General features: G+C 48.0%; 1 protein-coding gene across 1 annotated transcript; it reads left to right on the forward strand.

Annotated features, from left to right (window-relative positions):
• Positions 1–1,052: 1,052 nt before the first annotated feature.
• Positions 1,053–2,071, forward strand: LOC122122267 (mitochondrial carrier homolog 2-like). The gene is given in 2 exon segments (XM_042696356.1): positions 1,053–1,171; positions 1,174–2,071. Coding segments are annotated over 2 exon segments (888 nt in total). The 5' UTR covers positions 1,053–1,107; the 3' UTR covers positions 1,998–2,071.
• Positions 2,072–16,260: the final 14,189 nt, after the last annotated feature.

The following is a 16,260-nucleotide window of genomic DNA, read 5'->3' on the forward strand; positions in this document are numbered from 1 at the left end:
TCACAGATATTCCTGTCCAGGCTGGCTTCGAATCACATTCTTCATATCTCAACCTCCTGAGTAGCTATAGTTACAGGTGTGAGCCACCAGTGCCCAGTAAGACCAATACTTTTATCGATTCCACAGTTCTTCCACTTTGTTGCGGTGATGACATGAGGTAATCAGTAGAGAGGGTCTGATGCTGAGTAAAAGCTGAACGTTAAAGGTCACCGACATAAAACTGGGTAGGTGTGGGACGTGGTGCTTATTCATGAGAGGCTGTAGTAGTCTGGAGAGGGGGTGACACTTTGGGGTCTGGTAAACTCCATGATGTCATTAGAATAAGAAGCTCCTGTGGAGCCAGCAGGCGGCAGGGACTATGCAGAGGTGTTGGAGGAGGAAGCGAACAACTGCTAGGGAGGAGAAGGGAGAAGGAGTCACACATGTGAAGGACACAGCATTTGCCAGCCTTGTGTGGTGGTGTGAAGCCTGTGGTTCCAGCACTATGGAGGCCGAGACAGAAGTCCAACCAGGGCCATGCAGTGAAATCCTATCTCAAAATAGAAACTAAAACAAAAAGCCTCAAGCAACCAAGCAAGCTAGCAACCAAGAACAATATGGCAGCTGTTGGTGAGTAGGACTAATTTGCAAGGTGGAAACAGGTGGTGTTAAGAGTTACAATTATTGTAAGTACCTGGTATTGAACATTTGCTTTCTTCCAGGTACTTGTTCCTATGCTTTCAATTATACAAATGAATCTCCCATCAAGTCTTGGACCACCAGATTGACATCCTTTGTAGAAAAAGCTCTTCACTGAGGAGAGATGGCTTGCGGGCAGACCTTACACTGGACAGGACAGTGGGGAGGTGAGCCAAGCCAAAGGCTGGGCAAAAGTGGGAAAGTGTAATTGGTAGGTCTGGGAAAAACAGGTTTTAAAGACTTTTCCACCACTACAGAAGAGGGCGCTGTGGAGTCAAGCATCTTGGCCAAGAGATCCTGCCCCTCTCCCCATGGGTTCAGGAAGACCTATCTCAATTACAACAGGAGCAACAGAAGTTGCTGCAGTGGATCGGGGACCGGCTTGGTCGCTTGGTGGCTCGATCTGTCTGTCCGTCCGCGGGTGCCATCATGGCGGACGCGGCCAGTCAAGTGCTCCTGGGCTCCGGTCTCACCATCCTGTCCCAGCCGTTCATGTGGGATATGAGCCTCTTCCTCCAACAATAGGACGAAATATTTTTGGGCGGCAAGTATGTCAGCTTCCTGGTCTCTTTTGTTATGCTCAGCACATTGCAAGCATCGATGGGAAGCGTGGCTTGTTCACAGGCTTAACTCCAAGACTGTGTTCAGGAGTCCTTGGAACTGTGGTCCATAGCCAAGTTTTACAGCACTATCAGGACCTGGACAAACCTGAGGATTCAGGAATTGGAAGTTTCCATAGAGAAGGCTCATGTTCCTTTGACCGAGTTATCAAAGAGACAACTCGAGAGATGATCGCTCGTTCTGCTGCTACCCTCATTACACATCCCTTCCATGTGATCACTCTGAGATCTATGATACAATTCATTGGCAGAGAATCGAAGTACTGTGGACTCTGTGACTCCATATTAACCATCTATCGGGAAGAGGGCATACTGGGATTTTTTGCGGGTCTCATTCCTCGCCTCCTAGGTGACATCATTTCTCTGTGGCTCTGTAACTCCTTGGCCTACCTCGTCAACACCTATGCACTCGACAGTGGGGTTTCTACCATGAATGAAATGAAAAGTTATTCCCAAGCTGTCACAGGATTCTTTGCCAGTATGTTGACCTATCCCTTTGTGCTTGTATCTAATCTTATGGCTGTCAACAACTGCGGGCTTGCTGGTGGATCCCCTCCTTACTCCCCACTATATACTTCTTGGATAGATTGCTGGTACATGCTGCAAAAAGAGGGAAATATGAGCCGAGGAAATAGCTTGTTTTTCCGGAAGGTCCCCTGTGGGAAGACTTATTGTTATGACCTGAGAATGTTAATTTGAAGATGTGGGGCAGGGACAGTGACATTTCTATAGTCCCAGATGCACAGAATTATGGGAGAGAATGTTGATTTCTATACAGTGTGGCGCGCTTTTTTAATAATCATTTAATCTTGGGAAAAAAAAAAAAAAAAAGAAGTTGCTGCAGAGAGGAAACTCAGGCTCATTCAGAGCACTGGCAAACAAAGATCCCCATGTGCACACAACAGGTTGTCAAGTAATGGATAGCTCCAGAAAGACATACCTACACATGAAGAATTTAATTTACTATTTCTCTTTTTAATTTATTATTATTATGTAGTTTTACAAAGAGGTTGCAGTTCTGTAAGTCAGGTTATGTTAATTCAATATTTCAAAAACAAAAGCTTATTTTAAAATGACAGGATGTGGAAAACTAAAGCAGAATTATAGAAATTAGAACTTGATATCATTGGACAAAATTAAGATTTTTTTAAATGTCACAAAATTCAGTAAAGAAAAACTTTCTCTCTCTCTCTCTCTCTCGCTCGCTTGCTCCACTTTTGGCATTTTGGGTGGTTAATTGGAAATAAGAGTCTTATGGACTTTCCTTCCCAGCCTGACTTTGAACTGTGATCCTCAGATCTCAGCCTCCTGAGTAGCTAGCATGACAGGCATGAGTCACAAGTGCTCTGCAAGTAAAACCTTATTTTTTAAAGAATGGAAATGGGAGGTAAGCCAAGCACAGAGAGACAGATAGTACACATTTTCTCTCATATGCGGAAGCTAGATCTAAAATATGATGGGACATGATAAGTTATACAGGATTCTAGGCCTTCACACACAGAGAGACTACGGGAGGATATTCCTACGAGAAAAATGCAATGGCCCAATGTCTGTCCCTCAGATCATATACAATATTATTCATTGAAATTAAAAAAATGGAAATGAAACAATTAGAGTGAATTAACTAATTATGTAAATAATGTCCTTAGATAAACGGAAAGGAGAATGATAATCATTTCTGTTGACATGGTTTTGACATTGTCTCCTAGTTAGTGACCAGGCATTCTGGATGTGTCTGGCTCCTGAAAGAGTGTAGACCTTTTCTTTTTCATGTGAGACTGACTTCACCCCTGAATTATTTTGGGAGTGAGGCAAAACAGAAACAATGAGAAAATAGATGTGGAGGATTTAGAAAAGCATTAACCAATTTAGTTGGCTTCAGTGATGGATGCAGAAGCTGCAGAAGATGATCCAGCTGTGTATAAAAGAAACAGACGTGCCTATGCTGGTCACTCATGCCTGTAATCCCAGTTATTCAGGAGGCTAAGATCTAAAGATCATCATTTGTCGCAAGCCTGGGAAAGTAAGTCTGTGAGACTCTTCTCTCCAATTAACCACCAAAACCTCAGAGGTAGAGCTGTAGTTCAAAGTGGTAGAGCACTAGCGTTGAGCCCAGGCCCTAAGTTCAAGCCCATGGCAAAGAAAGACAAACAAAAAACAACCAGGACTGCCCCCTTGAGAATTCTTGCCAGGTTCTGAGTTGAGAACTTGATTTGGAATGAGCTCAGTGGTAGAGTGCTTGCCTTGCATTCTTGAGGGCCCTGGGTTCGATTCTTCAGCACCACGTAAGCAGAAAAAGCTGGAAGTGGCGCTGTGGCTTAAATGGTAGAGTGCTAGCCTTGAGCTAAAGAGCTGAGGGACAGCACCCAGGCTCAGAGTACAGGCCCCGTGACTGACAAGAAAAAAAAAAGAAAAAGAAAAAAAGAAATGGAGATGATTTGTTATTTGGGGAAAGTGAGGAGCATCCTGGAGTTATCTGCTAAGCATTGTTCTCCAAGATCAAAGAAGCTTGGGATTTTTTTTTTTTTGAAATGGATACATACTTATATGAGAAAGCAAATGGAAAGGTGGGAACATTTCTGAGCATCCTCAGCATGGCATCAAAAAGGCAAGATGGCAGTCAGGTGCCAGTAACTTACACCTGTAATTCTAGCTACTCAGGAGGCTGAGGATTATGGTTCAAAGCCAGCACTGGATGACAAGTCTAAGAGACTCTTTTCTCCAATTAACCAACAAAAGAAGCCAAAAGTAGATGGATAGCTTAAGTGGTAGGGTGCCAGCCTTCAGTGAAAAAGCTAAGCAAAAGCATGAGCCCCAGTAGTGGCACAAACAAACAACAAGGCAAGATGGCGACATGAATGCTATCAGGCATTCTCAGTGGTGCCACCATAAACCAATTTACTCTAGACTGCCTAATAGAATGGGTCAGAGTGACTTGGTGACCTTAGCCACCTCCTGGTAATTTTTTTTTTTTTTGGTCTGTCCTGGCACTTGACCTCAGGGTCTGGGTGCTGTCCCAGACCTCTTTTTGCTCAAGGCTAGCGTTCTACCTTCTGGTGGTTATTTGGTTAATTGCAGTCTCACGACTTTCCTGCCCAGGCTGGCTTCCAACTGCAGCCTTCAGATCTTAGCCTGCTGAGTAGCTTGGATTACAGGCATGAGCCACCAGTGCTGGCTTCCTTGTAAGTTTTTCTAGAGAGTTTTAACTGAAACAAAAGGAGAGTACAACTCTGGAGGTGTGCTACCAATCTTTTAACAAGGCAGCAACTTTCTCCCTCCAAAATGTAGGGCTTTGCCCCATATTTAATGGCTAACCTTCAAAGCTGGTGGAGATCATTGAAGAACTCCAGCTGGGTCTAAGCTAAGCCCAGGTGAAGCTGGTGATGAAGCCCAAGGCAGGACAATGCTCTTCTTCCAGCCATTCCAGCTCCACTTCCAACATTTCTTCCAGTGACTGATAAGCCTAACTTGGGATGATGGGGGGGGGGCGGTCCAACCTTTGCCCTTCTGCACCCTGACTGGGGTGTACTTGCATCACAAAGTCACTCACCAGCAACTGAGTGTCTGAATCTACTTCTCTCTCTGCCTAGGTACTCATGTCTCCGTGGGGTGAGGTCGTTGTGTGTGTGATCTCTACACCTCTGCTGTTCTGTGGGCAGTGGTGCTGGGTGGGTAGGGAGGGTGTGAGGGCCTATTTGGGAAATTCAGTGGAGATCAGTCACTTCCGAGTAGGAGGAAGCTTCCTCTCAGCCAGCAGGAGCGGGCTGTGGGCATTCATAGCTCCAGGGCCTGGCTTTGCATCTGGTAACATGCAATCTAGAGGTCTTTTTTAGCTCCATCCAGATTTGGGTCTTCACGCTGTACTTTAAGGCTCTTGTGATGACCCTGTGTTCCCATAGCTCCACCCCAGGCCTCTGCGCACTCCACTGGCCCTAAGTAGCCATCTGGTGACTGAGTCAGTGGCCTGGGGAGGAATTTCTGACCCTGTTCCCACCCTACCACCTCCCAGCTTCCCAGTGCTGACTTGGCTAATTGAGTTAGAAGCCTTGCCAAAGACATATTCCTGAGGGTATGTGGATGGGGGGGAGCTAAGATGTGGGGGCAGTGGGAGGGCCTGGCTAGCTTCAGCTGCTTGGACTTATAAAAAGAAACAGCAGTGCTATGCGGCAGGGTGGGTGACTAACGCTGCAGAACTGGGCATCACATATCAGCCACTGGGGAAGGTAATCTATCCATGTCACTTGGTTCCCAAGACCAAGAGCCTTCCCTACCTTCCTGTTCCTATATTTCTAATTTGGGCACAGGACTTGGCCAGTGGCCTTCTGTCTCCCCTGGTACTTGACTGTGGTCTAGTCCAGGCCCAGACACAGTGACAGGCCATGTAAGGAACCAATCTGAAGCCATGGCTTGGTGAGAAATTACAGATTAAGTGCTTGCAGCCTCGACAGGAGAGTGAAGTGTGGATTTTAGAGTCTGAAGAACTGGCTTGCGGTCCTAATACTACCATTTACTAGTAACTTTTCTGGATCTGGTGTGTCTCCTCTGCAAAATGAGGAAAATATCTACCCATGAGGGTTTTACAAAGGAGACAGGAAGCATCAGCTTTAACATGACATGGGGTCTGAAGGGGATATGTCACACGTGGCCAGGTCACGCTCTACCTATTCAGATATCCTGGATGTAGAATGAGCCCAGATGCCTTTTTAAAATTAATTTTTTATTTTCAATTGCTATTATAAAGGCAATATACAGAGGGGGTACAGTTACACAAGTCAGGTAATGAATACATTTCTTTTGGACAATGTTACTCCTTCTGTTGCTCTCTCCCAGTTTTTCCTTCCTGTCCCTGACACTTTTTCAGACAGAATTTTACTATGAAGCTCAGGCTGGCTTGGAACTCTCCATCCTTCTGCCTCAGCTTCCCTCATGCTGGGATTATATGTGTATGCCACCCAATGGAGCCCAATCTTTCTCCTCTCTCTCTTTCTCTCTCTCTCTCTCGTCCCCCATCCCCCCTCTCTTTAATGTGCTGGTACTAGGGCTTGAACTTGGCTTGGGTATTGTCCCTTAGCTTTTTTCACTTAAGGCCTAGTGCTCTATCACTTAAGCCACAGCTCCATTTTAGGCTTTTTGGTAGTTAACTGGAGATAGAGTCTCATGATCTTCCCTGCCCAGGCTGGCTTGGAACACCATCGATCCTTAGATTTCAGTCTCCTGAGTAGCTAGGATTACAGGTGTGAATGAGCCGGAGTGAGCCCAGCCTCTCAAAACACAGTCGTATGAACTACCCCTCCTTTGTTTCACAAAGTTTCATTGTTACTATTGTTCTGCTGGTAGGGAGGCTCTCTCCTTGGGGACTTTTGCCCAGAGGTTGGCTGGAGATACGGTCCTTGTGGGCTTGCTCTTGGAAAAGCCCTGCCACCTGGAGCCTGGCTGCAGGTCCTCATACTAGGGCAAGTACTCATGCTTTCTGTCCTAATCTAATCCTTAGCCTCACACCTTTTGTCACACAAGGACTTGCCCAGTCCTCTGCAGAGTTTGCTTGCCCAGTGTGAAGAACTGGGGAGCTGAGGGAGAGCAATACACATTTATTGAGTGCCTACTGTATGCCAAAGTCTGAAGAGACAAGACATGTTCCTAAAGGCACAATGAATGCCTCTGTGCCTCTGAGCATATAAAATAATATTGATCAAAACGAAGTCCAGGGAACATTAAAGGAAAATTCAGACTCTTCTCCAATCCAGTTGTTCCAACTTGGTTCTGTCATTTTCATCTTCCTAATAAGCTGCTTTTCTTTCACTGTGAAAAAAAGAAATGAACCTCAGGAAATGGAAACAAAAGGTGTTCTTTTTATTTGGAGTGTTGTTTTCTTTTCTTTTTGTCTTGTTTGAACATTTATCTGTTTTGGGGAGGGTGAGGGGGATACAGAAATGGAGGAACAGGGGTAAACAAATGAGGCTGTGGTACTCACTAGACACTGTTGAAAATGAACTATACACCTTGTGGGTGATGATGGGAGGAGAAAACAGAGAGTGAGGGAAGGGGTGACATTGTCAAAAAAGGAATGTTCTTTACCTGACTTATGTAACTGTAACCCCTCTGTACATCACCTTTATAATAACAAGAAAAAAAGTAAAAAAGATGTGTTCCCTTGCCTAGTATGTGCCAGGTCCTTTGATCAGCACTGAAAAAAATACAAATAAAAAAAGAAATGTCTAAGAGAGGTGGGTGCAATGTGTTTTTGGCCCACCTTTCTAGAGGCTGAAGCAAAAGGATCACTTAAACCCAGGAGTCCAAGCGTAGTCCCTGAGCCACAGAGAAAGAGCATGTCTTTAAAATTGAAAAACAGGGCTGGGAAGGTGGCTTAGTGGTAGAGCGCTTGCCTTGCGTGCCTGAGGCCCTGGGTTCGATTCCTCAGCACCACATAAGCAAAAAGAAAAAAGCTGGAAGTGGCACTGTGGCTCAAGTGGTAGAGCGCTAGCCTTGAGCTGAAGAGCTGAGGGACAGTGCCCAGGCCCAGAGTTCAGGCTCCACGACTGGACCCCCCCCAAAACAAACAAACAAACAAACAAAAAACAAAATAAAATTGAAAAACAAAAGAAAGGAAGGAAGGAAGGAAGGAAAAATGTGTAAGAAATGCTTTAGTCAAGAAGCCTTTGTTTCTCTGGACCACAAGAATCTTCTGACATTGTAGCTAGATCAGGAAGTCATAAAGCATTAATTCACGTGCTTGTTCATTAGTCCATCAAATATCTGTAAAGCCTCTACCATGTTCCAGGTAGACAAGAACTAAAGATGAGTGGAGGCCTGTTGTATGTGTGGGGGTTTACAGGAACACTTGGAACACATGGGGAATGGCATTCTAAAGAAACAGTTTATGAGAAGCCCCGGGGGCTGAGTCATCACTGTCTGGCCTGAGACACCACAGAGATGGCCTCACCTCCCCACTGGTTGCTCTGCTGAAGCTGGATGTTCAGGACAGAAGGGACGGCCTAGAGTTACCCAGCAGCTTAGTAGCAGACTTCTGGCTTCAAGTTGGCATCCTCAGTTTCTAGAGAGGTTTTCTCTGATGGGGCTAATGCCCAGCATCACACACAGTACCATCTCTGTACTTGCTGGGTCCCAGCATGGTCATGTTGAAATCATCTCAGTGCAGTTCCAAAAGTGTAACAGTTTATTGGGCACTAGTGCTTTTCAGGGTACCAGGTACATAGCAGGTGTTCAATACATGCCAGAAGTCCTTTCATGGCTGGATAGAGGAGGAAGGCATCTCCGCACCTCAGAGGACACACAGCGACATCTTTGTACTACGTGATGGCTTTGACATTGGGTTTGTGAGCTCTAAGCACATAGAAGGCAAGCATCTCAGGCACCTGCATTACTCAGCTTGAGAGAGTCAGGGCATCATGGAAATAACCAGGTGCCACCTCTGACCACTGCCCTTTGAGTGCGGAGAGCTGGGGGGCTTCACAGTCATTTGAGGCTTTTCCTTTTGACAGGACTTAGGGAGAAGCCGAGATAACAATGATGGTTCTGGGTCCCTTTCTGCTCCTGCTTTTTTCAGAGAGAGAGAGAGAGAGTGTTGTGTGCACACTTCTGCATGCTGTGGCCTTGGTTTCAGAGGCCAGATGCTGCTATCTCATCTTCTGAATGTGGCAAATTGGTGCTCAATGAGGGAATCACACTCCAAGTTAACCTACTGGAACAAGATTGGCTTGGATAAAGGGAAACATCACCACCACTATGGCAAGGCTTCAGGAGCTGTGTCATCATGGGACTATCCCTCCATTATGTTTAATTGTGCAATTAACAGGGGAACTATGCTGACTGCAAAGCTGGGAGGCTGTTCAGAGGTAGGGTGATTCCAGCTGCTGCTTGAATGGGACCTTAGTTGTTTTCACCCTTTGAGCATAGGTCTTGGGAAAAACCAGAGAATGATACTGTATCAGAGGTTCAAGGTACTAATCAAAGGCTGGGGTGTAGCTCAGTGGTAGAATACATACATAGTATGTGTGGACCCCAGATTCATCCTTAGCATCTACCAAAAGAGAAAAACATAAGTAAGAGAAGGTGCCCATCAAGTCGATTGAACTCTTTCTGGGTGTGGAGATGCCTACCTGTCGTCTTTGCTACTCAGGAGGCTGAGATGGGAGGATCATTTGAGCCTAAGGGATTCAAGGCCAGGCTGGGCAACATAGCAAGATCTAGTCTCAAAAAAAAAGAGGTTATTGGACTCTTGATTTATGGATATTTTTATTCATTTATCCAATCTTTCCTTGTTTCTGTTTACTAACTTTTGTTCTCTCTTAGTATTTCATTAGGAACTCCCCACAAAGGAAGCTATCTTTTTGGCTGTACAGAAGATTGCATTCAGGGTTTCACACTGGAACTTCACCCCTTAAACCACCTCTCCAGCCCCCTTTTTGCCTTGGTTATGTTCAAGGTAGCATCTTTTTTTTTTTTTTTTGATCTGGTTTTGGGGCCTGAACTCTGGGCCTGGGCTCTGTCTCTCTAGTGCTCTACCACTTGAGCCACAGCACCACTTCTGGCTTTTTTCTTTTTGCTTATGTGGTGCTGAGGAATCGAACCCAGTGCCTCTGGCATGCAAGGCAAGTGCTTTACCACTGAGCCACCTTCCCAGCCCCTCAAGGTAGCATCTTGATTTATGGTCAAGCAAGCCTAGACTTTGATCCTCCTACTTGTGCTTCCCTGGGTCTCTGGGGGATGCACAGGACACTGCCCTCAGCCATTGGTTGAGATGGAGTCTCACAAAACATCCCCCCCCCCTTTTTTTTTTTTTTTGCTCATACTAGGACTTGAACTCAGGATACTCACTGAGCAAAGTGCCACCAGTGCCTGGCTGAGGCCTGACCCTCTTAAGAATCTACAAGGACACAGAGATTGGGAGAAATGTTTTGTGAGGAATGTGCAAATCTCTCTGAGATTCTTTCTACCTTACCCAAGGGGTTCCAGGAAACAGGGGAAGGGTCTGCTTTCTGCTTTCACCTCTCTTGAACTCTAGAGGCCAATGTCAGGGGCTGTCCTGGCCTCTGCAGTGGGAGGGTGCTTGTGTTGCAATTGCCAGCCTCCAGTTGCAGAAGGAATGGTGGAAGCATGGCTGGGGAACACAGCTGGTCTCTCTGGCCACATTCCTACAAGGGCGAGGAGACCTCTTCTCCCTGCCCCTTCGACACGCAGCAACCCCATCATGCAACCGGACACACAGGGCACAAACAGCATTGTTTCTTAATGATCTCACACTTCAGCTGGTCCCTGGGGGTGGTGGGGGTGAGGGGTTGCTCTGTAATATGCGTGACAAGTCACTGTGGTTAGCTTACCCCATCTGGGTCTCCTAGATACAGCCAGTGGATACCTGCCAAAAATGTCCAGCAAGAACACTGGGGAGAGGGAGGAGGAGGAGGATGTGGAGAAAGGCCACAAAGTACAGACCCTCGTGGGGTGCTCCTGGAGCCTGCTTAAGCTTCTGGAGCTCAGATAAAGCTCCAGCTCAGGCCTGAAGATTGCAATGGCTGAGGGTGGCAAGCCTGAATGAGGAGCAAGTCACGGACTGTGGTTGTTCTTCATCCTAATTTGACCCTAGTTTCAAGTCTGAGCCCCAGCTATGTACTTGGCATCCGCCATTCCTTCTCCTGCAACTAGATGTCTGTGATTGTGACTCCAGTAACCTCCCGCCCAGAGTCCAGGGCAGCCCCTGACATTGGCCTCCGGATGCTTAGAACTGCGATTCTTAATTTTGAACATAGGTCAGGATTTCCTGGAGGGCTTGTTGAACTACAGTGCTGCCCCTCCTCAGGCTCTTCCAGCAGGTCTGGGGTGCGGCCTGACAGTAAGCGCCTATGTGCTGCCCCCTGCTGGTCAGGATACTAAAACATTTCCTGATTTGAACTTGTGTGCAGGCCATGGCACTCAGGTAGCAGGAGGAAGAGAGCTAAGCTTTCTCTTTCCTTCTCATCCAGGTGGGAATAAACAGTGGTGGCCGGCCCAACGTGGTTCTGAGATCACCCAACTAGGAGCTCTAAAGGGAGCTTTAGAGGTTCTGAATGACCTCGTTAGGTGATCACAAGAAACTCATGGTCCCCTCTGGGCCTCAGTTGTCCCCTCTGTAAAATGAGATGGTGGCACTTTCCTGTGTGCATTATTGTTTTCACAGCAGAAGAAAAATTCAAATGGAAAGGAAGACAGTGAAGCAGTTCGTCTCACAGGGTCAGAGTCTGGAAACCTGTGAGTTGGGGTCCAGCTTGGTTTTGTTAGCATGAGGATTGGGGTGAGCTGCCCCACTTAGCAGGCCCCAGCCTTTCTGTCATCTACCAGTAAGGTAAGGATGCCAATCTGGCCAAGTTACTGAGGCAGGGGAAGTAAATGTGCACCTGGCCACCCTGCCTCAGTGATGACAGTTTGTTTGCGATCTTGTTGAAGCTTGGGGGATAAGGAGGCGGCCTCAGTCCCCATTGCTGCCACTCTTCAGGAGGGGATCTGATGACACTGATGTTGATGGTAGATTTATGTAATTCCCACATGTCTCAAAATTTCCCCTGGAATAATTGTTTTAGGAAATACTTAACTCACCAAGATTTTTATGAACTGTTCCTTCTCTAAGTCCTAATCATTTGATTGTTAGCTGAATATTTATTGAAAGTCTATTTGCCTTCCCAACACAGGACCGGCACTAGACAATTGATAAAAACCAACCAACCTACCCAGAAGCTATTCCTGCTCTGTAGATCTCACAAGATGGGGGAAGGATGATGTCTGCAAATTGGCTAGGTTAGCCAGGTGCCAGTGGCTCATGCCTATAATCCTAGCTACTCAGGAGGCAGAGATCTGAGGATTGCAGTTCGATGCTGGCTGGGGCAAAAAGTCTATGAGATGCTTATCACCAATAAACTACTCAGAAAAAGCTGGAAGTGATGCTGTGGCTCAAGTGGTAGAGTGCTAGCCTTGAGCATAAAGAAGCTCAGGGACAGTGCCCCTGGATGGGTTAAAAAAAAGAAAGAGTCTGGGTGAAGGAGAGAATAGAGTCTTCAGAACATAGGAAATGGCCTGTGCAAAGCCCCTGAAGCAGGGTGCACATGGCCCCCGTAAACTGCTAGGCTGCAGGACTATGGAGTAGGAGACAGGGGAGTCTAGCCTTTATGCTGAGAAAATCAGAGCCTTTGGAGGTCTGACAGCAGAGAAGGACATATACTGTGAGGTAGGATTCAGTTAGCTTCTCTGGATGCCATTGGAGAAGATTCTAGTGGCCAAAGCGGAACAGAGAGATCTGTTAGGATAAAACTATGCGAGTGGGGCTGGGAAGGTGGCTCAGTGGTAGAGCGCTTGCCTTGCATGCCTCAGCATGCAAGTTCGATTCCTCAGCACCACATAAGCAAAAAGAAAAAAGCCAGAAGTGGCACTGTGGCTCAAGTGGTAGAGCGCTAGCCTTGAGCTGAAGAGCTGAGGGACAGCGTCCAGGCCCAGAGTTCAGGCCCACGACTGGACCAAAAAAAAAAAAACTATGCGAGTGCCCAGAGCAGAATATACTGATGGACCTTGTGTGTGTGTGTTTGAAATGGAGAGAAATAGCTGTACTTGGAAAATCCTTTGGAGTCTGCTCCGTAAGATTTGGAGGTGACAAGTGCAGCCCCTGGCTGCCTGGCCTCCTGACTGGCTTACCTAGGTGCACAGTGGAGCCTGTCACTGAGCTAGGGGAGAATTCCTGTCTCCTCTCCTGAGTACTTCAGATCCCTACTGGTCATTGGTTATAAGACAAAGACCCTCTGAATGTATTCTGGGTTCCTCGCCTTTTCTAGGTGGCCACAGAATGTTTAGCACAGCAGCTGGTACTCAATGAACACAGCCACTTGCTGTCCGTGCCCCCCCCTCCCCCGCAAATGACAATGCTGTGCCTCTACCCATCCACTGCAACCTGTCCGAAGCTTTGGGCTCTGGGCTCTGGAGCGTCATGACTCCCTTTCTTCTTTGGGAGCCATATGAAATTCCCTTTAAGGTGGGGAGACTTTATGTTTCCATCTTTATCTCATCATGAATGCCAAGCAGGAAGAAAGAGAGAAAGGAAGAGGGGCTTGTCTGAGACTGCTTTTATGATTGATAGCAGGTGCCTTTGGAGTGAAGTCAGTGGGTGAATGGGGCTGGCCCCGCTCTAAACTAGCTGTGTGACCAGTTATTTTGAGTCTAGAGTCCGTTTCCTGCTCTAGATCTTAGTTTGCCCAACTGTAAAATGGAGCTGGAGCATTGACTGAAGTTTGACTTTGCTCAAAGGAGCTCAGGCTAGAGGCTGGGCCTGCTTTCTTCCTAAGTGCAGGGGCTTTGTCTCCACAGCCCACCCAGCTGATTTTCAGACTTGTGGCAGCAAACCATTCCATACTTAGACCCTTCCACCTTCCTTTTCCTGAGTCCCCCCCACCTTTTTTTTTTTTTTTTTTGGTTGGTTATGGGGCTTGAACTCTGGGCCTGGGTGCTATCTCTCAGCTCTTCTCTTCAGCTCAAGGTAAGCATTCTACCACTTGAACCACAGCTCCACTTCTGGATTTCTTGTGGTTAATTGGAGATGAGAGTCTCACGGACTTTCCTGCCTGGGCTGGCTTTGAACTACGATCCTCAGATATCAGTCTCTTAAGTAGCTAGGATTACAGGCGTGAGCTACCTGCGCTCAGCTTTTCCTGGGTTCTTAAATCCTAGGTTCTTGCTGGTCTGGTTTTTCCTTCTTCTGACTGTGCTGAAATCAGGAAATTCCCTTCTTTACACCTCTCCTGTGGAGAATGCAGCTGGAATCTAGTCTCCCAGGAAGTCTTCCCCTTGACCCACCCCCACTTCCCAAGGTCTCCTTAGTCCTCACTGGCAAGTGTCCTTGTATGGTTGCTGGCTCAACACAGTGCTAACTTCTTGTATTCTTCTCCCCAGGGCTTTTCACTGTGTAATGGAGAAAAGATTAGAGACCATTAACCAGAGAAGCCCCCAAGACATTCTTTCTTGCACACAATCCCTAGGTAAGAGCCTGGGAAAGCCAGAACTCACATTCCCAGGAAGGTCCCCAGCTGATGCTCATAGATTTCTATGCTATGGCTCTGTTGATCTCCAGAAAATGGGGCCACCCAGCCATTTTCCCCAACTTCTGGCCCAGACTCTTGAGTTATGCCCCCACATCCAGTCCCCTTCTTCCTAACAAAGGCTTCCTCAGTAGAAAAAAAAAAAAAGCCTGGACACATAATACTTGCCAACAAAAGCAAGCATTGTCGCCCCAGGGAAGGAGGTGGGGGCAGGGAAGCAGGGTGAGGCCTGGCTTTCTGTTTGCCAGACTTTCTGCAGGGTCGGCCCCAGCCCTGGGCTCATGACTCAGAGGCTGAGGGCCCAGCTGTACTCTGTCCTTCTTGACTTGCTCTGCTGGATGCAGGATGGATCCAAGGCCCCTGAGTTTTTAAAGGGAGTTTTCGCTGTGAGGACCTCTCAGCAGGAATCCTAATCTCACGTGTTGCATCCTACAGCTTGGAAGATAGATACCCTGAGAAAGGGAATTATTATCTTGCAGTCATTTGGTGGGTTTCTAGACAGCCAGAGCAGAATGGCTCCACCTGCCTTTATTCCTGCATTATCAGTTTCCCCACAGAGCACCTTCCCTGGTTCTTGACTGCATAGATCTTTTTTTTGGGGGGGGGTGTGGAACAGTACTGGAGTTTGAACTCAGGGTCTCATACTTGCTAGGCAGATGGTCTACCAGTTGAGCCACACCCACAGACTTTCTAACTTTCATTATTTTTGAGACAAGATCTCCCATTTTGTTCTGGATAGTTGGAACCTAGCTCTATCCCCCTATTTACACTTCCTGCCCAGCTGGGACAACTGTGTCCCACCTTGCTTAGCTTTATTGGTTCAGATAGGGTCTTGCAAATTATTTGCCCAGGCTATCCTTGAACTGCGATCTTCCTGATCTCTGCTTCCCAAACAGCTCTTATTACAGAGGTGAGCCATCATACTCAGCAACCTCACAGATCTTAAAGAACCAGAACGAGTCCTCTGCTTCTGCACTTACTATAGATCAGCTTGGGTGTGTGTGTGTGTGTGTGCCATTTCCAAATAACTGGGATCTCCAGTGTAGCTTGGATGATGATACTTGTTGGCTCACTGAACCTGCTTTCGGAAACTTCAGCATCATTTGTCAGACTTTATTTCAACAACAACAACAACAACAACAATAACAATAATTTAAACTTTCTCCACTCAGCCTTACTCTTGGCTGAGACTCAGGACACTCAGAACTCCCCGGAGGCCAAGAAGCTGTAATCTGCAAAATGGGTTGATGCAAGGGGTCGGCAGCTGGTGGGGCATCGGGGCCACTAGGAGAAGAGGAGGGCGGCTTTTTCCTGGGTGCACACTCTGTTCTCCTCCATCCTGCCTGACCCCCTTCGGAGCTCAGGCTCTGAAGCATCACCCAGCAGCCCTGGAGCGGAGAAAGAGGCGTATTGGGGCCATCACTCCGGAAAGCTCTGGCGTCGGAAGGGATGATCGCCCCGTGTGTGCGCGCGCGTGCCAGGAGCCCCCGCTGCAGCTCCGCGTGGCACTTCCGATCCCGGACGCAGCCTGCCGCAGTCCCGCCCCGCCCCCGGGCGCCGGCGCCCCCCGCCCCGACCCGCGCCCGGCCCCGCCCCGCCCGCTGTGCCCACCCCTGGCCCGCCCCGAGCCCCTAGCCCCGTCCCGCCGGGGTCCCCGCAGCCGGCGCTGGGCACCGGGGCGCTGGCACGTCGGCGGCTCCGCGGTCCCGCCCGCAGCTTAGCGGTCCGAGCCGGCAGTGGCACCGTGCAGGGGGCCCGGGAGCGGGAAGCTGCGAGGCCCGGAGAAGGCGGAGGCCCGAGGCCGGCGCTCGCAGGGGCGGCCCGGGTGCGCTTCAGCTTGGCCGGTACTCGGACGCCTGCTCGGCCCGCGTCGCCGCGCGCGCGCGCGCAGACAC

The sequence above is a fragment of the Dipodomys spectabilis genome, unplaced genomic scaffold (assembly GCF_019054845.1).
Source record: "Dipodomys spectabilis isolate Male_0828 unplaced genomic scaffold, ASM1905484v1 ptg000207l, whole genome shotgun sequence".
Taxonomy (NCBI): domain Eukaryota; kingdom Metazoa; phylum Chordata; class Mammalia; order Rodentia; family Heteromyidae; genus Dipodomys; species Dipodomys spectabilis.